At 42.9% G+C, this 21,720-nt stretch overlaps 1 protein-coding gene and 1 pseudogene across 27 annotated transcripts in view; one reads left to right on the top strand and one right to left on the bottom strand.

Annotated features, from left to right (window-relative positions):
• The window catches only part of FANK1 (fibronectin type III and ankyrin repeat domains 1), a 169,126-nt gene that overhangs the window by 88,495 nt on the left and 58,911 nt on the right, over window positions 1–21,720 (bottom strand). For 10 of the 27 annotated variants that reach the window (XR_008537505.2, XM_054659970.2, XM_054659978.2 and 7 more), the window contains exon 1: window positions 20,128–20,583. The exons of 13 other annotated variants lie outside the window; for them this stretch is intronic. Coding sequence is in view for 13 of the 14 variants with exons in the window: in XM_054659970.2 (XP_054515945.1) it covers window positions 20,128–20,242 (115 nt within the window). In the remaining variant the exon portion in view is untranslated. Of the gene's footprint in view, window positions 1–20,127; window positions 20,760–21,720 lie in introns of those variants that run through there. 4 more of the 27 variants (XM_016919596.4, XM_016919597.4, XM_016919608.4 and 1 more) reach the window with 2 other exon arrangements.
• LOC129136156 (small ribosomal subunit protein uS2-like) lies at window positions 20,647–21,578 on the top strand (annotated as a pseudogene).

Below are 21,720 nucleotides of genomic sequence, written 5' to 3'. Positions count from 1 at the left end.
CCCATCGTCTGAGATGTGGGGAGCACCTCTGCCCTGCCGCCCCGTCCGGGATGTGAGGAGTGTCTCTGCCCGGCCGCCCTGTCTGAGAAGTGAGAAGACCCTCTGCCTGGCAACCGCCCCGTCTGAGAAGTGAGGAGCCCCTCCGCCCGGCAGCCACCCCGTCTGAGAAGTGAGGAGCGTCCTCCCTCCTCGTCCGGGAGGGAGGTGGGGGGGTCAGCCCCCAACCCGGCCAGCCGCCCCGTCCGGGAGGTGAGGGGCGCCTCTGCCCGGCCGCCCCTACCGGGAAGTGAGGAGCCCCTCTGCCCGGCCAGCCGCCTCGTCCGGGAGGGAGGTGGGGGGGTCAGCCCCCCACCTGGCCAGCCGCCCCGTCCGGGAGGCGAGGGGTGCCTCTGCCCGGCCGCCCCTACTGGGAAGTGAGGAGCCCCTCTGCCCGGCCAGCCGCCCCGTCCGGGAGGGAGGTGGGGGGGTCAGCCCCCCTCCCAGCCAGCCGCCCCATCCGGGAGGGAGGTGGGGGGGTCAGCCCCCCACCCGGCCAGCCGCCCCGTCCGGGAGGGAGGTGGGGGGATCAGCCCCCCGCCTGGCCAGCCGCCCCGTCCGGGAGGGAGGTGGGGGGATCAGCCCCCTGCCCGGCCAGCCGCCCTGTCCAGGAGGTGGGGGGGCGCCTCTGCCCGGCCGCCCCTACTGGGAAGTGAGGAGCCCCTCTGCCCGGCCAGCCGCTCTGTCTGGGAGGGAGGTGGGGGGGTCAGCCCCTGGCCCGGCCAGCCGCCCCGTCCGGGAGGGAGGTGGGGGGGTTAGCCCCCCGCCTGGCCAGCCGCCCCGTCCGGGAGGTGAGGGACGCCTCTGCCCGGCCGCCCCTTCTGGGAAGTGAGGAGCCCCTCTGCCCGGCCAGCCGCTCTGTCCGGGAGGGAGGTGGGGGGGTCAGCCCCCCGCCCGGCCAGCCGCCCCGTCCGGGAGGGAGGTGGGGGGGTCAGCCCCCCGCCCGGCCAGCCGCCCCGTCCGGGAGGGAGGTGGGGGGGTCAGCCCCCCGCCCGGCCAGCCGCCCCGTCCGGGAGGGAGGTGGGGGGGTCAGCCCCCCGCCCGGCCAGCCGCCCCGTCCGGGAGGGAGGTGGGGGGGTCAGCCCCCCGCCCGGCCAGCCGCCCCGTCCGGGAGGGAGGTGGGGGGGTCAGCCCCCCGCCCGGCCAGCCGCCCCGTCCGGGAGGGAGGTGGGGGGGTCAGCCCCCCGCCCAGCCAGCCACCCTGTCCGGGAGGTGAGGGGCGCCTCTGCCCGGCCGCCCCTACCGGGAAGTGAGGAGCCCCTCTGCCCAGCCAGCCGCCCCGTCCGGGAGGGAGGTGGGGGGGTCAGCCCCTCGCCAGGCCAGCCGCCCCGTCGGGGAAGTGAGGGGCGCCTCTGCCCGGCCGCCCCTACTGGGAAGTGAGGAGCCCCTCTGCCCGGCCAGCCGCCCTGTCCGGGAGGGAGGTGGGGGGTCAGCCCCCCGCCCGGCCAGCCGCCCCGTCCGGGAGGGAGGTGGGGGGGTCAGCCCCCCGCCCGGCCAGCCGCCCTGTCCGGGAGGTGAGGGGCGCTTCTGCCCGGCCGCCCCTACTGGGAAGTGAGGAGCTCCTCTGCCCGGCCACCACCCCATCTGGGAGGTGTACTCAACAGCTCATTGAGAACGGGCCATGAAGACAATGGCGGTTTTGTGGAATAGAAAGGGGGGAAAGGTGGGGAAAAGATTGAGAAATCGGATGGTTGCTGTGTCTGTGTAGAAAGAGGTAGACATGGGAGACTTTTCATTTTGTTCTGTACTAAGAAAAATTCTTCTGCCTTGGGATCCTGTTGATCTGTGACCTTACCCCCAACCCTGTGCTCTCTGAAACATGTGCTGTATCCACTCAGGGTTGAATGGATTAAGGGTGGTGCAAGATGTGCTTTGTTAAACAGACGCTTGAAGGCAGCATGTTCGTTAAGAGTCATCACCACTCCCTAATCTCAAGTACCCAGGGACACAAACACTGCGGAAGGCCGCAGGGTCCTCTGCCTAGGAAAACCAGAGAACTTTGTTCACTTGTTTATCTGCTGACCTTCCCTCCACTATTGTCCTGTGACCCTGCCAAATCCCCCTCTGCGAGAAACACCCAAGAATGATCAATAAAAAAGAAAAAAAAAAAATTAATTGGGGCTAAATATATCCATGTGAATAAATCGAGGGTAAGGTCGAATCACAAAAGAAAGTTGTAAAACGTTATGTAGAGAATGATACAATATAGGTCAGGTGCAGTGGTTCACACCTGTGATTCCAGCACTTTGGGAGGCCTAGATAGGTGGATCACTTGAGGTCAGGAGTTCAAGACCAGACTGGCCAACATAGTGAAACCCCATCTGCACTAAAAATACAAAAATTAGCCGGGCATGGTGGCGCACACCTGTGGTCTGAGCTACTCAGGAGGCTGAGGCAGGAGAATCACTTGAGTCCAGGAGGTGGAGGTTGCAGTGAGCAGAGATTCAGCCACTGAACTCCAGCCCGGGTGATGGAGCATGACTCCAACTCAAAAAAAAAAAAAAAAAGAGAGAGAGAGAGAGAATGATATAATCTACATAATATTTGATTAAAACTATATCACAGACAGAGGAAGAGGAAAAACAGGATGAAAGAAAAATAATTTTGTCAGCAGTGATTTGTTTCTTAAGCTAGGTGGTGGCATGTGAGTATTATTTTACATATTTTATGTCTGAACTATTTAATAAAAGAACAAAGTACTGCATACATGGATATATTTCTCTCCTTATTTTTGTCTTACCCTTCTCCCAACTAAATAGGTATCCACGTAAGCTGCACTGCAAAATTATCTTAAAATGTTTTTTTTTTATTATTATACTTTAAGTTCTAGGGTACATGTGCACAACGTGCAGGTTTGTTACATATATATACATGTGCCATGTTGGTGTGCTGCACCCATTAACTCGTCATTTACATTAGGTATTTCTCCTAATGCTATCCCTCCCCCCCTACCCACACCCCATGACAGGCCCCAGGGTGTGATGTTCCCCTTCCTGTGTTCAAGTGTTCTCACTGGTCAATTCCCACCTATGAGTGAGAACATGTGGTGTTTGGTTTTTTGTCCTTGGGATAGTTTGCTGAGAATGACGGTTTCCAGTTTCATCCATGTCCCTACAAAGGACATGAACTCATCCTTTTTTATGGCTGCATAGTATTCCATGGTGTATATGTGCCACATTTTCTTAATCCAGTCTATGGTTGTTGGACATTTAGGTTGCTTCCAAGTCTTGCTATTGTGAATAGTGCCGCAATAAATGTACCTGTGCATGTGTCTGTATAGCAGCATGATTTATAATCCTTTGGGTATATGCCCAGTAATGGGATGGCTGGGTCAAATGGTATTTCTAGTTCTACATCCTTAAGGAATCACCACACTGTCTCCCACAATGGTTGAACTAGTTTACAGTCCCAGCAACTGTGTAAAAGTGTTCATATTTCTCCACATCCTCTCCAGCACCTGGTGTTTCCTGACTTTTTAATGATCACCATTCTAACTGGTGTGAGATGGTATCTCATTGTGGTTTTGATTTGCATTTCTCTGATGGCCAGTGATGATGAGCATTTTTTCATGTGTCTGTTGGGTGCATAAAGGTCTTCTTTTGAGAAGTGTCTGTTCATATCCTTCACCCACTTGTTGACGGGGTTGTTGTTTTCTTGTAAATTTGTTTGAGTTCTTTCTAGATTCTGGATATTAGCCCTTTGTCAGATGAGTAGATTGCAAACATTTTCTCCCATTCTGTAGGTTGCCTGTTCACTCTGATGGTAGTTTCTTTTGCTGTGCAGCTCTTTAGTTTAATTAGATCCCATTTGTCAATTTTGGCTTTTGTTGCCATTGCTTTTGGTGTTTTAGACATGAAGTCCTTGCCCATGCCTATGTCCTGAATGGTATTCCCTAGGTTTTCTTCTAGGGTTTTTATGGTTTTAGGTCTAACGTTTAAATCTTTAATCCATCTTGAATTAATTTTTGTATAAGATGTAACGAAGGCATCCAGTTTCAGCTTTCTACATACAGCTAGCCAGTTTTCCCAGCAACATTTATTAAATAGGGAATCCTTTCCCCATTGCTTGTTTTTGTCAGGTTTGTCAAAGATCAGATGATGGTAGATGTGTGGTATTATTTCCGAGGGCTCTGTTCTATTCCATTGGTCTGTATCTCTGTGTTGGTACCAGTATCATGCTGTTTTGGTTACTGTAGCCTTGTAGTATAGTTTGAAGTCAGGTAGCATGAAGCCTCCAGCTTTGTTCTTTTGACTTAGGATTGATTGGCAATGCAGGCTCTTTTTTGGTTCCATATGAACTTTAAAGTAGTTTTTTCCAATTCTGTGAAGAAAGTCATTGGTAGCTTGATGGGGATGGTATTGAATCAATTACCTTGGGCAGTATGGCCATTTTCATGATATTGATTCTTCCTACCGATGAGCAGGGAATATTCTTTCATTTGTTTGTGTCCTCTTTTATTTTGTTGAGCAGTGGCCTGTAGTTCTCCTTGAAGAGGTCCTTCACATCCCTTGTAAGTTGGATTCCTAGGTATTTTATTCTCTTTGAAGCAATTGTGAATGGGAGTTCACTCATGATTTGGCTGTTTGTCTGTTATTGGTGTATAAGAATGCTTGTGATTTTTGCACATTGATTTTGTATCCTGAGATTTTGCTGAAGTTGCTTATCAGCTTAAGGAGATTTTGGGCTGAGACCATGGGGTTTTCTAAATACAAAATCATGTCATCTGCAAAGAGGGACAATTTGACTTCCTCTTTTCCTAACTGAATACCCTTTATTTCTTTCTCCTGCCTGATTGCCCTGGCCAGAACTTCCAACACTATGTTGAATAGGAGTGGTGAGAGAGGGCATCCCTGTCTTGTGCCTGTTTTCAAAGGGAATGCTTCCAGTTTTTGCCCATTCAGTATGATAGTGGCTATGGGTTTGTCATAAATAGCTCTTATTATTTTGAGATACGTCCCATCAATACCTAATTTATTGAGAATTTTTAGCATGAAGGGGCTGTTGAATTTTGCCAAAGGCCTTTTCTGCATCTATTGAGATAACCATGTGGTTTTTGTCTTTGGTTCTATTTATATGCTGGATTACGTTTATTGATTTGCATATCTTGAACCAGCCTTGCATCCCAGGGATGAAGCCCACTTGATCATGGTGGATAAGCTTTTTAATGTGCTGCTGTGTTTAGTTTGCCAGTATTTTATTGAGGATTTTTGCATCGATGTTCATCAGGGATATTGGCCTAAAATTCTCTTTGTGCCTCTGCCAGGCTTTGGTATCAGGATGATGCTGGCCTCATAAAATGAGTTAGGGAGGATTCCCTCTTGTTCTATTGATTGGAATAGTCTCAGAAGGAATGGTACCAGCTCCTCTTGTATCCCTGGTAGAATTTGGCTGTGAATCCGTCTGGTCCTGGACTTTTTTTGGCTGGTAGGCTATTAATTATTGCCTCAATTTCAGAGCCCGTTATTGGTCTATTCAGGGATTCAACTTCTTCCTGGTTTAGTCTTGGGAAGGTGTATGTGTCCAGGAATTTATCCGTTTCTTCTAGATTTTCTAGTTTAGTTGCGTAGAGGTGTTTATAGTATTCTCTGATGGTAGTTTGTATCTCTGTGGGATCAGTGGTGATATCCCCTTGATCATTTTTTATTGTGTCTATTTCATTCTTCTTTCTTCTTCATTAGTCTTGCTAGCAGTCTGTCAATTTTGTTGATCTTTTGAAAAAAACAGCTCCTGGATTCATTGATTTTTTGAAGGTTTTTTTGTGTCTCTATCTCCTTCAGTTCTGCTCTGATCTTAGTTATTTGTTGCCTTCTGCTAGCTTTTGAATGTGTTTGCTCTTGCTTCTCTAGTTCTTTTCATTGTGATGTTAGGGTGTTGATTTTACATCTTTTCTGTTTTCTCTTGTGGGCATTTAGTGCTATAAATTTCCCTCCACACACTGCTTTAAATGTGTCCCGGAGATTCTGGTATGTTGTGTCTTTGTTCTCATTGGTTTTAAAGAACATCTTTATTTCTGCCTTCATTTTGTTATGTACCCAGTAGTCATTCAGGAGCAGGTTGTTCAGTTTCCATGTAGTTGAGCAGTTTTGAGTGAGTTTCTTAATCCTGAGTTCTAGTTTGATTGCACTGTGGTCTGAGAGACAGTTTGTTATAATTTCTGTTCTTTTACATTTGCTGAGGAGTGCTTTACTTCCAACTATGTGGTCAATTTTGGAGTAAGTGTGATGTGGTGCTGAGAAGAATGTATATTCTGTTGATTTGGGGTGGAGAGTTCTGTAGAGGTCTATTAGGTCTGCTTGGTGCAGAATTGAGTTCAATTCCTGGATATCCTTTTTAACTTTCTGTCTCATGGATCTAATGTTGACAGTGGGGTGTTAAAGTCTCCCATTATTATTGTGTGGGAATCTTAGTCTCTTTGTAGGTCTCTAAGGACTTGCTTTATGAATCTAGGTGCTCCTGTATTGGGTGCATATGTATTTAAGATAGTTAGCTCTTCTTGTTGAATTGATCCCTTTGCCATTATGTAATGGCCTTCTTTGTCTCTTTTGATCTTTGTTGGTTTAAAGTCTGTTTTATCAGAGACTAGGATTGCAACCCCTGTCTTTTTTTGTTTTCCATTTGCTTGGTAGATCTTCCTCCATCCCTTTATTTTGAGCCTACGTGTGTATCTGCACATGAGATGGGTCTCCTGAATACAGTACACTGATGGGTCTTGACTCTTTATCCAATTTGCCAGTCTGTGTCTTTTAATTGGAGCATTTAGCCCATTTACATTTAAGGTTAATATTGTTATTTGTGAATTCGATCCTGTCATTATGATGTTAGCTGGTTATTTTGCTCATTAGATGATGCAGTTTCTTCCTAGCATTTATGGTCTTTACAATTTGGCATGTTTTTGCAGTGGCTGGTACTGGTTGTTCCTTTCCATGTTTAGGGCTTCCTTCAGGAGCTCTTTCAGGGCAGGCCTGGTGATGACAAAATTTCTCAGCATTTGCTTGTCTGTAAAGGATTTTATTTCTCCTTCACTTATGAAGCTTAGTTTGGCTGGATATGAAATTCTGGGTTGAAAACTCTTCTCTTTAAGAATGTTGAATATTGGCCCCCACTCTCTTCTGGCTTGTAGAGTTTCTGCCAAGAGATCAGCTGTTAGTCTGATGGGCTTCCCTTTCTGGGTAACCCGACCTTTCTCTCTGGCTGCCCTTAACATTTTTTCCTTCATTTTAACTTTGGTGAATCTGACAATTATGTGTCTTGGAGTTGCTCTTCTGGAGGAGTATCTTTGTGGTGTTCTCTGTATTTCCTGAATTTGAATGTTGGCCTGCCTTGCTAGGTTGGGGAAGTTCTCCTGGATAATATCCTGCAGAGTGTTTTCCAACTTGGTTCCATTCTCCCCATCACTTTCAGGTACACCAATCAGACGTAGATTTGGTCTTTTCACATAGTCCCATATTTCTTTGAGGCTTTGTTCATTTCTTTTTACTCTTTTTTCTCTAAACTTCTATTCTTGCTTCATTTCATTCATTTGATTTTCAATCACTGACACCCTTTCTTCCAGTTGACTGAATCATCTACTGAAGCTTGTGCATTTGTCACATAGTTCTCGTGCCGTGGTTTTCAGCTCCATGAAGTCATTTAAGGACTTTTCTACGCTGGTTATTCTAGTTAGCCATTCATCTAATCTTTTTTCAAGGTTTTTAGCTTCTTTGCAATCGGTTCGAACATCCTCCTTTAGCTCAGAGAAGTTTGATCATCTGAAGCCTTCTTCTCTCAACTCATCAAAGTCATTCTCCATCCAGCTTTGTACCGTTGCTGGCGAGGAGCTGCGTTCCTTTGGAGGGGGAGAGGCGCTCTCATTTTTAGAATTTTCAGCTTTTCTGCTCTGTTTTTTCCCCATCTTTGTGGTTTTATCTACCTTTGGTCTTTGATGATGGTGACGGTACCGATGGGGTTTTGGTGTGGATGTCCTTTCTGTTTGTTAGTTTTCCTTCTAACAGTCAGGACCCTCAGCTGCAGGTCTGTTGGAGTTTGCTGGAGGTCCACTCCAGACCCTGTTTGCCTGGGTATCAGCAGCGGAGGCTGCAGAACAGCGAATATTGCTGAACAGCAAATGTTGCTGCCTGATCATTCCTCTGGAAGCTTCCTCTCAGAGGGATACCCAGCTGTGTGAGGTGTCAGTCTGCCCCTACTGGGGTATGCCTCCCAGTTGGGCTACTCAGGGGTCAGGGACCTGCTTGAGGAGGCAGTCTGTCCATTCTCAGATCTCAAACTCTGTGCTTGGAGAACCACTACTCTCTTCAAAGATGTCAGACACAGACATTTAATAAGTCTGCAGAGGTTTCTGCTGCCTTTTGTTCGGCTATGCCCTGCCCCCAGAGGTGGAGTCTACAGAGGCAGGCAGGCCTCCCTGAGCTGTGGTGGGCTCCACCCAGTTCGAGCTTCCGGGCCGTTTTGTTTACCTACTCAAGCCTCAGCAATGGCAGACACCCCTCCCCCAGCCTTGCTGCCGCTTTGCAGTTGGATCTCAGACTGCTGTGCTAGCAATGAGCGAGGCTCGGTGGGCTTGGGACCCTCTGAGCCAGGCACAGGATATAATCTCCTGGTGTGCCATTTGCTAAGACCATTGGAAAAGCACAGTATTAGGGTGGGAGTGACCTGATATTCCAGGTGCCGTCTGTCACAGCTTCCCTTGGCTAGGAAAGGGAATTCTCTGACCCCTTGCGCTTCCTGGGTGAAGCAATGCCTCGCCCTGCTTCGGCTCATGCTCAGTGGGCTGCACCCACTGTCAGACAAGCTCCAGGGAGATGAACCAGGTACTCGCAGTTGGAAATGCAGATACCACCCGTCTTCTGTGTTGCTCACGCTGGGAGCTATAGACTGGAGCTGTTCCTATTCAGCCATCTTGGAACTGCCCCCCTTAAAATGTTATATAAAGATGGTTCAGCTTCAAATTCAGTAATCCTGAGAGCTATGCATCTTTAGTATTTTCTGTATTCCAATATAGTTTCAATCAACTATAGTTGCCCCTCGGGATTGGTTCCAGGACCCCCCAAGGAGACTAAAATTCGAGGATGTTCAGGTTCCTTATATAAAATGACATAGTATTTGCATATAACCTATACGCATCTTCCCATATACTTTATATCATCTCTAGATTACTTTTATAATACACAATACAATGTAAATGCTATTTAAGTAGTTGAAATAGTTGTTATACTGTATTTTTGTGTTTTGTTGTTGTATTGTTATTTTTTAGGGTTTTTTCCCACAAATATTTTTAACCCTTGGTTAAATGTGCAGAGCAGAACCCACAGATACAGAGGCCAATTACAGACACAAAGCTCTTGAAGGAGAGTGAGCTGAGGTTCATTCACTCTCCACCCTAGTACTATCAATAATTATCTGATCTGAGCTGATCTGTTATTATTCAAATATCCATAAGATTCTGTTTTATCCCTCCTTAAAATATGTTGCAATTAATTTAACCATGACAGATAAGCAGTGTCTTAACACACAATATGTAGCATATTTTATTCTATGGCCTTTGGTGCTTATCCACATTTACACTGCTTATCCACATTTACCAGTAGGTGTAAAAATTAGATAGCAACTAACTTCAAGTATGCAAACAGAGGTTTCCAACATTTGTCACGTGAGTTCCCATCATCACATGAACCCAACCCATCTCCTAGTTCACGTGTGTCACCCACAGGATGTAACGCTGTCTTTCGACTCAGGTTTGTCAGGCTGCTGTCTGTTGAGTCTGATAAAAGCTCTCAATCCAGCTAGTTACAGAAATCAATTATATTCTCATGAGCCTCTCTTATTCACACAACTAAAATGGAATGACACATACTGACACAAAAATCTTTGAAACCCTACTGTTTTTTAGCACATAATGCAGTATTAAAGGGTGAATATGACTATATCAGGGATCATTCCCAAATTGCCCTCTACTGCTGTTTTCCTTCTCCATCCCCTGGTCTGCCAATATCATTTTTTATATTCATTCTCTGTTCCTTTGTTCACGATATTTTTTTGAATGTTACTATGTGGTAAACCTATTAAGAACAGGGAGCACAAGACACTTTCTGCCCTCACTGAGTCTGCAGTCTTGCAGGAGAAACAGACATTAAACAAAGATACTACCTGTCCCCCTAAAAAAAGTTATCACAATTGTGATGATTGCTCTAAAGGAAAATAACTGAGGTGCTGAGAGACATCCGAGCTCATACCTTAAGGAAACAGCCCAGAGAGGGCAATGAAGAACACAATAGCAAGAAAAAAGATTCCTTCTTCCACTTAAGTCACCAGTGACATGCTCTGCAAACTTGCCCCATGCAAATCCAAACTGAAAATGAATCCAATCATCTTAATATAGTAGTCCAACTAATATTTAGCCCTCTGGAGAGAAATCTAATCCTCATGACTGATGTACCTGATAGATAAGATAGACAACCTCTCAAGGGTTGTAATTTTTAAGGAAAATGTAATTTTCTTTTTATACATCAATTCATAGTATCTGTCACACATTGTTGCTCTTCAAAATGGAGTTTCTTTATAATCTACAACTGTATTAGCCCATTCTCATGCTGCTATAAGGACAAACCCAAGACTGGGTAATTTATAAAGGAAGGAGGTTGAATTGACTCACAGTTCCACAAGACTGGGGAGGCCTCAGGAAACTTACAATCACAGCAGAGGGGAAGCAAACAAGTCCTTCCTCACATGGTGGCAGGAAGGAGAAGTGCCGAGTGAAGTGGGAAAAAGCCCCTTATAAAACCATGAGATCACATGAGAATTCACTATCACAAGAACAGCATGGGGGAACTGTCCCCACGATTCAATTACCTCCCACTGGGCCCTTGCCATGACATATGGGGATTATGGGATTACAATTCAAGATGAGATTTGGGTGGGAACACAGAGCCCAACCATATCAACAACTGTGTCCCTGTTTCTCTAACAACTTTCTACAGTAGGTAACAATAAAAATAATAAATAGAAGGGTTGGATGAACTTACCTTATAAAGACAAATTTTATACCCTAAATCTCCCCAAACATACCATTTTAAATAGGTTAGCAGGGTATACACAGAAAAATAAATTGTATTTTTGCAGCCAGTATGAAAATAACCAGGATCATAAATCAGATATTAATTATAAATAATGGTCATTCTTCTCTGCATCTATCAGAATAACATCCTACATAATAAATCCCCTGTTTCTACCATGGGACTGTTTCCACATTCATCTGTTTCTTGGCTCCAAGCATGTCTTAACGGCCAAGATTCATGTACAGACCCTTACTGCAAACAGCAACTAAACCTGTTCTGCATATATAATGCAAAGGCAGCTACTATATCATAGTTGTCCTTCCAAAAATTCTCCTCCTATAGAAAAACAAGAGTTTGAAAATAAATTTACTTCCCTTTCTCTGCGCTAGCTACAAATGTACACTTTTAATCTCAGCTTGAATACAAATAAATCTCTTCAATCTTCTGATCAGGTATTGCTTCCTTCTTCTTCCCTTTCTAACCTCCTTCCTCAAGCTCCCACTTTCTTCACACTTAACACTTCCTTCAACTCTTTCATTAAATTTCCTAAAACTGTTTAGGGGACTTGCACTTGAAATTATCTTTAAACCACCAACTTTTGTTCTGATTCACCCTGTCTTACTACAGTATATAAATACATATCCCTCTAAAAATTCAAATTACAAAATAACCCTACAAATAAAAACTGGCATGTGTGAGGCATTTAGGTGTAACCTTGACGAACAAGGAATGTAAAAAATGCCATGCAGTCAGATGGGTTCAAGAATGCACACTCTGTTGTCTCAAAACAGAAGCCAAAATATATATTCAGATATTGGACTTTTTTTTTTGAGACACATCTCGCTGTGTTGCCCAGATTGGAGTACAGTGGCATGATCTTGGCTCACTGCAACCTCTGCCTCCCAGGTTCAAGCGATTCTCATGCCTCAGCCTCCAGAGTAGCTGGGATTACAGGCGCTCACCACCACACTGAGCTAATTTTTGTATTTCTAGTAGAGACGGGGTTTCACCATGTTAGCCAGGCTGGTCTCAAACTATTGACCTCAAGTGATCCACCTGCCTCGGCCTCTCAAAGTGCTGGGATTACAGGTGTGAGCCACTGCACCTGGCCTGGAAACTTTTAAAAATATATACTTTAAAAAATAATAATTATATATATATATATATATAGGCTTTTAAATATATACATACACTTTTAAATATATATAAATATATATATTATGTATTATATTTAATACATATTTAATATAAATATATATAAAATATATATATGTATCAAGCAATACAGAAATATTGAAGCAGAAAATAAAAGTTCTCTCATACCCACAACCCCCAACGACCCAGAGATGACCGCCAGCAATAGCTTGGTAAAAATTCTTTCAAAGATTTATTTAGCATGGATACATAAAAATTTTACAAAAAGCCACCACATTCAAGGTACTGTTTTGCAACTTACGTGTGTGTGTATATGACACATAGCGAGACTCTGTCTCCCAGACTGAAGTACAGTGACACAATCATGGCTCATGGCTCACTGCAACCTCTGCCTCCCAGGTTCAAGCAATTCTCATGCCTCAGCCTCCAGAGTAGCTGCGATTACAGGCACACGGCGCTGGGCTAATTTTTGTATTTTTAGTAGAAACAGGATTTCACCATGTTGGCCAGGCTGGTCTCAAACTCCTGACCTCAAGAGAGCTGTTCCGCCCACACTGGCCTCCCAAAGTGCCGGGATTACAGACATGAGCCACTGAATCCAGCCCAAGCTTGCCTTTTTAAATTAACAAGCTACTGGTAGATATTTTTGCATGTTAGTACATGAGATTTCAACTCAATTTTTAAAAACAAGGGTACTCTCTGTATAAAATAATTTTTACAGACAACACTTCAATAAAAATTGTGCATTTAACTTTACATAGTGATGAAAATATTTTTAGATATGTTATGGCAAATTCATAGAATTGTTGAGTTTTCAGATGTGTATAGGTTTAATTTTGACGCATATTGCCAAAATGCCCTTTAAAAGGAGCATATGTCAATGTACCAACTGTATGTAATTTCAAGTGGAAGTCCCATAAAGATTATCCACCTCCTGCTACCAGATATAAGGTCTAAAGACACATTAACACATGTATACAAGAAGACCTAGCCAAGAATGATCATGGTAGCATCAGAACCTTAGTGATAAAACATTGGAACTAACCTTTGCAGCAGAAGAGTAGATAAATTGAGATATGTTTACATCACAAGATACTATCCATTTTCTTATCATCTGTTAGATAAATTATAGTATCTGTTATTTAGAGTCTACCTGGAACCACTATGCTTTACTTCAGCTCATATTCAATATGTTAGTTTATAAAATATGTAAAATAATCTGTTGTTTATAAATATATACATATGTAGGATAAAAACAAATTTATTCATTCAGCAAATATTTACTGAGAGCAAAATACACAGAATGTTAGAAAAAAATGTTTACAATCATGGGTAAGATATATAGGACACAAAAAACATTAACTACAAAAGAAAATAATTCGATAAATTGAGTTTCAATAAATTAAAAACCTCTACTCTTTGAAAATCACCATTAAGAAAATTAAAAGGCAATTCACAGAGTGGGGAAAAAATATTGATGATACATATGTCTAACAAAAGGCTTACCTCCAGAATATATTAAAAATGCTTACAACTAACAGGAAGATATACAACCCAATTTTTTTTCTGGGTGGGTGGGGAAGGAGTTCCACTCTTGTTGCCCAGGCTGGAGTGCAATGACACGATCTTGGCTCACCGCAACCTCCGCCTCCCAGGTTCAAGCAATTCTGCCTCTGCCTCTCGAGTAGCTAGGATTACAGGCATGTGCCACCACGCCCAGCTAATTTTGTATTTTTAGTAGAGACGGGGTTTCTCCACGTTGGTCAAGCTGATCTTGAACTCCTGACCTCAGGTGATCTGCCAGCTTGGGGCTCCCAAAGTGCTGGGATTACAGGCATGAGCCACCGCACCCAGCCACAACCTAATTTTTAAATGAGCAGAAAATTTGAAATCATCCTTTACAAAAAATTGACAAATGGCCAATAAGGATATAGTAAGATGACTAGTCATTGCGGAAATGCTAGTAAAAATGACAATGAAATGCTGAGAATGCCTAAAATGTAAAAAGACTGGAAATACCAAATGTTGGTGAAGATGTGGAACAACTGGAACTCTCATATACTGTGGGTGGAAACCTGAAATTGTATAACCACTTTAGATTGTTGGCAGTTTCTAACAAAGTTAAATACAGACCTGCCCAATGAACCAGCAATTCCATTCCTAGGTATTTACCCAAAATGAATGAAGCATGTCCACACTAAGGCTTGTACATGAATGTTCACAGTAGCTTTAATCACCAAAACCTAAAAACATGCCAAATGCCAATCAGCAGATAAATGGATAGCGTTATACCCATACAACAAAATACTAATCTGCAATAAAAATGAACTATTGGTACATGCAATAGCATAGATAAATCTCAAAAAGAAATTATGGAAAGCAAGTGAAGGATTCTGAGCCAAGGAGCAACATGATCAGATTTAGGTTTTAACAGGATCCCTCTGGCTACCATATTGAAAATAGACCAAAGTGAGGTAAAGGCAGGAGCAGGGAGATCAGACAGGAGGCAACTTAGTAATCCACGTGCAAATATGATGAAGGTAGGACCAGGGAGTAGCATGACAGGTCATGAGAAGTGATTAGATTCAGTCATCAAAAACTATCAGACTCTGAAGGACTCTCCACTCTACAACAATTAGACTTCGGCTGGGACACATCCTTTGAAGTATTTCTCATAAAATGTAGAAGAACCATCCAGGGACATCCCACCCTTTCTCCCCACACCCTCTTGCCACCAAATTAAAAATTTAAAACATGAGCAGACCTCAGATCAGTCAGAAACCAGAAAGAACAGAAACCAGTGTCTCCATGTTCCAAAGCCATTGCAACAGCACCCAGAAGACAGGAGCCAAGGAATCTAGAGAGGGAGAGGACTCAGACCAGAGAAGCAGGCAGTGAGAGCAGTGGAGAAGAAGAGCTGGCCTGATCTGCACACAGATGGAGGAATAAGATTACCATGAGGCCAGGTTAATATAGCAGCCATGATGTGGGGATACTGAACGTGGAAAGCAGCAAGAAATAGAAGCTGAACCTGAGACTCCTGCTCTGAACAAAAGTCTCCAGTGGATCCAATATGATCATGGTTTGGATAAGCCCCTTGACTACCGCCAGAGGCAGATGCAAATGCTCTCTAAAGGAAGGACTCACCAAGTTAGCCACCCAGTTTAAGATCAAAGATTAAACCCAAAGGGAGGCAAGCAAACTACAGTCAGAGATGTACACCCTCCAAGAACCAAACAGTCTGGAGTGTCAGATTCAGAATACCCAAGAGCTATGCACAAAACTTTAAAGAAAGAGAAGATTCTATTATAAATTGAATATTAAAGAGCTAGGAATTAGAAATATTTGAGGAAAGAAGCAAACGGAAATTCCTAAAATAAAAAATTGTTGAAATAAAGTAGGTGAATCAAATGCGAATAAGGCAAAAATAAAAAGATAATTACATATCTGAAGAATTGATCCAACTTACCCAAAATAAAACAAAGCCGGAAAACACAAATAGAGGTATAAAAAACAAAATGAGAAGATCTTGCATATATTTAATCAGAGAGCCAGAAAGGAATAATAAAAGGAACAGAAGAGAGGAAATATTTAAAGGAAAATATGTCATAACTAATTAAAAATATGAATATGAATTCAAAATTCCAGGAAGCAAAACATATCCCAATTAAGATAAACATGCCTGGACACATAAAAAGGAAACAGCAGAACATCAAAGGCAATAATATGATCCCAAAAACTAGAGAGCACACACACATCATCTACAGAAAAATGTCAGAATGACAGAGTCCTCAATGATGACAATGCAGACTAGACAGTAATACAGTACGATCTGCAGACAGAAGAGAAAAGGAGCTGTTCAGAGAACTATGTACTCAGCCAAAATTCCCTTTGGGAACAAGAATGAAATAAATGCATTTACCAATTTTAAAAACGAGGGCATTTTGCAAATATTTGCAAAATATACCTGATAAAAGACTAGTATCCAAAATATACGACGAATTCTTAAAACCCAACAATAAGAAAAAAAAGCCCCATTAAGAAATTAAGATCAAAATAAACACCTTACCAAAGATGTACAGATGGCAAATAAGCATACTGAGAGATTCTCATCATCAAATGTAATTAGGGAATTGCAAATTAAAAGATGATGCCAGCATACACATATTAGAATGGCTGTAATTCAAAAGCCTAACAATACCAAAGTCCAGCAAAGATGCAGAGCAGCAGGAACTCCCATTCATTGCTGTTGGGACTGCAAAATGGTACAGCCACTTCGGAAGTTTCTTACAAAGTTAAACACAGTCTTATCATGGGATTCGGCAATCATGCACCTAGGTAGCTGCCCAGTTTATTTTAAAACTTGTACATGAATGTTTACAACACCTTTATTTATAAGGCCAAACACTAGAAGCAATAGGTCCTTCGATAAGTGAATGGAGAAACTGGTATTTTTACAATGGAATATTTGTTATTCAGTGATAAAAAGTGAGCTGTCAAGCCATGAAAAGTCACAGAGGAAACTTAAATACATATTTCTAAGTGAACGAAGCTAGTCTGTAAAGGTACATCTGTATTTTCCCAACTATATACCACTCTGGAATAGGTAAAACTATGGAAACAGTAAAAAGAACAGTGGTTATCAGGAGCTTAAGAAGAGGGAAGAAGGGTTGAATAGGTGACAGATGGAGGATTTTATTCAAGCAGTAAAACTACTTTTTTTTTTTTGAGACAAAGCCTTGCTCTGTCACCCAGGCTAGAGTGCAGTGATGCAATCTCAGCTCACTGCAACCTCTACCTCCCAGGTTCAAGTGATTCTCCTGCCTCAGCCTCCCGACCGAGTAGCTGGCATTACAGGTGCCCGCCACTGCACCTGATTTTTGTATTTTTAGTAGAGTCAGGATTTCACCATCTTGGCCGGGCTGGTCTCGAACTCTTGACCTTGTGATCCACGTGCCTCAGCCTCCCAAAGTGCTGGGATTACAGGCGTGAGCCACTGCACCTGGCCACTATTCTTCATGGTACTAGAATGGTGGCTATATGACACTGCATTTGTGAAAGTCTATAGAACTTCACAGTGCAAATAATGAAATTTAGTGTTGCAAAGTTTAGAGAAGCATTTAGGAAGCTGGGGGATCCCAAGTTAGAATGCAGACTATGACATGTTGATGATACAAGAAATATCAAGATACAGATGACTAACAAAACTGTATATAATTTAGCTGTATTACGAATGGATGAAACAACTTTATTGAAGGGGTGAGGGGAAAGGGTTTTGCCCTAAATAACTCTGGCAATGAGTGCAGTTTCTGAGACTAAAAGCAAAGGAAACCGGACATAAGCACCGTACTCTAGTTGATAACATATTTCCCAGAGATACAGCTTAACAATTCTGAAATTGCTGTGCATGTATACAGGAAATGAACAACTAAGTAAATTAATGGCAGATGATGAAAGCCAGATTTCTCTGTTGGAGTAGGAGTTTACCTATAAGCAAGGGAAGGCGGCTAGAATGATCCATGTGGTAATGAATTACAGTTGGGGACATCAATTGGACTCACTTTTAGTTTAACTCACATAAACAAATATTTGCAGGTATATTTGTATAAACAGGTAAGCAGACACTAATACATTTCCCAGAACTCCTTTGAGAAATAGCTGATTCCAGACTGGGGGCAGGAAATTATACAAAATTAGTCTAGAACATCTTATTGTGCCAAAATGTAAGTTAATGTTTTTTCTTTGTTTGTTTTTTTTAAAAAAAAAAAAAAAAGCCCATCCCACTATAGAAGAGGTATGCCAAAGGGACACAGGAGAAACAAGAAACTGAAAAAACTTCTAATGACCAAAACTGGAACATTTGAATAACAAATTAAACAGCACTGGATTATAACTGAAAGTATAAAAAATACTCCTCAGTCCATACTGATGTAAATAAATGAGTGAATAAACAAACACAGGACAAGAGGCAAAACTCGTATGCAAATAACTCATGTAGATCATCTGCCCTCAAGGAGCTACAGCGTAACTCCTCACTCCTGAAGTGTGGTTGCATATAGAGACTTCCAAAAAGCATATGGAAAGGAAGGGGGAAAGCGTCACTTTGCGATGGACAAACCTGACGAACACTACCTCAGCCAGATGATTAAATAATCAACAGTATGGCCGGGCACCATGGCTCATACCTGTAATCCCAGCACTTTGGGAAGCTGAGGCAGTTGAATCACAAGGTCAGGAGTTCGAGACCAGCCTGGCCAATATGGTGAAACCCCATCTCTACTAAAAAAACAAAAATTAGCCGGGCGTGGTGGCAGGCGCCTATAGTCCCAGCTACTCAGGAGGCTGAAGCAGGAGAATTGTTTGAACCTGGGAGGTGGAAGTTGCAGTGAGCCAAGATTGCGCCACTGCCTTCTAGCCTAGGTGACAGAGCGAGACTCCGTCTCAAAAATCAACAGTAGTTAAGTCATGTGGATAGTATATATTCTTAATTTGAGGTAACGAAAATCTCATTTTTACCTCTGATTGTCCTCCCAAAAAATCTATAAAATCCATCTATGAGAAAAAAAAACAGAAAAATTCCAATTGAGAGACATTTGCAAAATACCTGAGCAGCACTTCTCAAAATTGTAAACATTATCAAAAACAAGAAGAGCATGAGAAACTGACAGCCAAGTGGAACTTCAAGAGACATGACAACTAAATATAATGCAGTATTCTGGATGGGATAAAAGAGGAAAGAGACACTGGGTAAAAACTAAGGAAATCTGAATAAAGTATGGACCTTGGTCAACAATAATGTATCAGTTGGGCGTGGTGGCTCACACCTGTAATCCCAACACTTTGGGAGACGGAGGCAGGTGGATCACCTGAGGTCAGGAGTTTGAGACCAGCCTGGCCAACATGGTGAAACCTCGTCTCTACTAAAAATACAAAAATTAGCCGGGCATGGTGGTGGGCACCTGTAATCCCAGCTACTCAGGAGGCTGAGGCAGAATCGCTTGAACCCAGGAGACAGAGGTTGCAGTGAGCGGAGATCACACACCACTGCACTCCAGCCTGGGCGACAGAGCAAGACTCCATCTGAAAAAAAAAAAAAAAAAAAACACAGTAATAATAATAATGTATCAACATTGGTTCATTATTTGCAACAAATGCACCATATTCATGTAAAATGTTAATAATAGGGGAAAATTGGTGCAAATTATGTGAGAATTCTGAGAAATATATTTGTACTTTATAAATCTAAAATTTTTAAAAAATAAATTTTTTAAAAATCACCAATATGCAAGGAAACGAAATAACAGTAACAGAAAGAAAAAAATCAAGAGAAATAAACCCAGAAATGACATCTATGATAGAATTAGTAAACAAATACATTATCCTGTCAGTACACTGTCTTCGAGAAGATAAAAACATGAGCATTGTAATACTTTAAAAACTTAGAACTGTTAAAAATAAAAAATACAAAATTGAAAAATGGAATTAACAGCAGGTTATACTTGGCAGAAAACTGTATCAATGAAAAGAAATAGCAATTTTAAAAACTGACAAAACAAAGGAGACAGAAAAAATGACTGAGAATAAATTAAGAGCACCAGTGACCTAAAGGACAATATCAAGCAGTCTAACATATGTGTAATTGTAGTCCAAGGAAGAGACGAGAAACAAGAAACAAAATGTTTGAAATAATGGTCCAAATTTCCTAAATTTGATGAAAAGCATAAACCCACAAATCCAAGAACCTCAACAACCCCAAGCAGAATAAACTTAAGAAAACTATGCCAAGTAGCATTCTAATGTAATTGCTAGGATTCAGTGGAAAATCTTAGAAGCAGCTATGGTGGGTGCAAGGGGGTCTACAGAAAAACAAAGAAAGACAGCAGACCTCTCTTCAGAAGCATGTAAGCTGATAGCAGAGTAGAGATGCCTTTAAAGTATTCAGATTGTTTTTTGCTGTTGAGATGTTCGAGCTCCTTGGATATTCTGGATATTAATCCCATCAGATGAATAGCTTGCAAATATTTTCTCCCATTCTGTAGGTTGCCCTTTCACTGTGTTTATTGTTTCCTTTGCTGTGCAGAAGCTTTTTTGTTTGATGTAATCTCATTTGTTTATTTTTGCTTTTGTTGCCTGTGCTTTTGTTTTTTAGAGGCAAGCTTCTGCTCTGTCACCCAGGCTAGGGGGCAGTAGTTTGATAGTAGCTCACTGCAGCCTTGGATTGCTGGACTCAAGTGATCCACCTGCCTGAGCTTCCCGAGTAGCTGGGACTACAGGTACATACCATCACATCTGGCTAACTTTTATTTTTTGAAAAGACAGGGTCTCGCTTTTCCGCGCTACCTGCAGAGGGGTCCATACGGCGTTGTTCTGGATTCCCGTCGTAACTTAAAGGGAAACTTTCACAATGTCCGGAGCCCTTGATGTCCTGCAGATGAAGGAGGAGGATGTCCTTAAGTTCCTTGCAGCAGGAACCCACTTAGGTGGCACCAATCTTGACTTCCAGATGGAACAGTACATCTATAAAAGGAAAAGTGATGGCATCTATATCATAAATCTGAAGAGGACCTGGGAGAAGCTTCTGCTTGGCAGCTCGTGCTATTGTTGCCATTGAAAACCCTGCTGATGTCAGTGTTATATCCTCCAGGAATACTGGCCAGAGGGCTGTGCTGAAGTTTGCTGCTGCCACTGGAGCCACTCCAATTGCTGGCCGCTTCACTCCTGGAACCTTCACTAACCAGATCCAGGCAGCCTTCCGGGAGCCACGGCTTCTTGTGGTTACTGACCCCAGGGCTGACCACCAGCCTCTCACGGAGGCATCTTATGTTAACCTACCTACCATTGCGCTGTGTAACACAGATTCTCCTCTGCGCTATGTGGACATTGCCATCCCATGCAACAACAGGGGAGCTCACTCAGTGGGTTTGATGTGGTGGATGCTGGCTCGGGAAGTTCTGCGCATGCGTGGCACCATTTACCGTGAACACCCATGGGAGGTCATGCCTGATCTGTACTTCTACAGAGATCCTGAAGAGATTGAAAAAGAAGAGCAGGCTGCTGCTGAGAAGGCAGTGACCAAGGAGGAATTTCAGGGTGAATGGACTGCTCCAGCTCCTGAGTTCACTGCTACTCAGCCTGAGGTTGCAGACTGGTCTGAAGGTGTACAGGTGCCCTCTGTGCCTATTCAGCAATTCCCTACTGAAGACTGGAGAGCTCAGCCTGCCACGGAAGACTGGTCTGTAGCTCCCACTGCTCAGGCCACTGAATGGGTAGGAGCAACCACTGACTGGTCTTAAGCTGTTCTTGCATAGGCTCTTAAGCAGCATGGAAAAATGGTTGATGGAAAATAAACATCAGTTTCTAAAAAAAAAAAAAAAAAAAAAAAAAAAAAGACAGGGTCTCACTATGTTGCCTAGGCTGGTCTTAAACTCCCGAGCTCAAGTGATTTGTTGACTGCTTTTGAGGTCTTATTCATAAAATA

Source organism: Pan troglodytes, chromosome 8 (assembly GCF_028858775.2).
Source record: "Pan troglodytes isolate AG18354 chromosome 8, NHGRI_mPanTro3-v2.0_pri, whole genome shotgun sequence".
In the NCBI taxonomy this organism is placed as follows: Eukaryota; Metazoa; Chordata; class Mammalia; order Primates; family Hominidae; genus Pan; species Pan troglodytes.
Note: the sequence above shows the minus strand (reverse complement) of the source record. Positions and strands in the feature narration are given on the sequence as shown.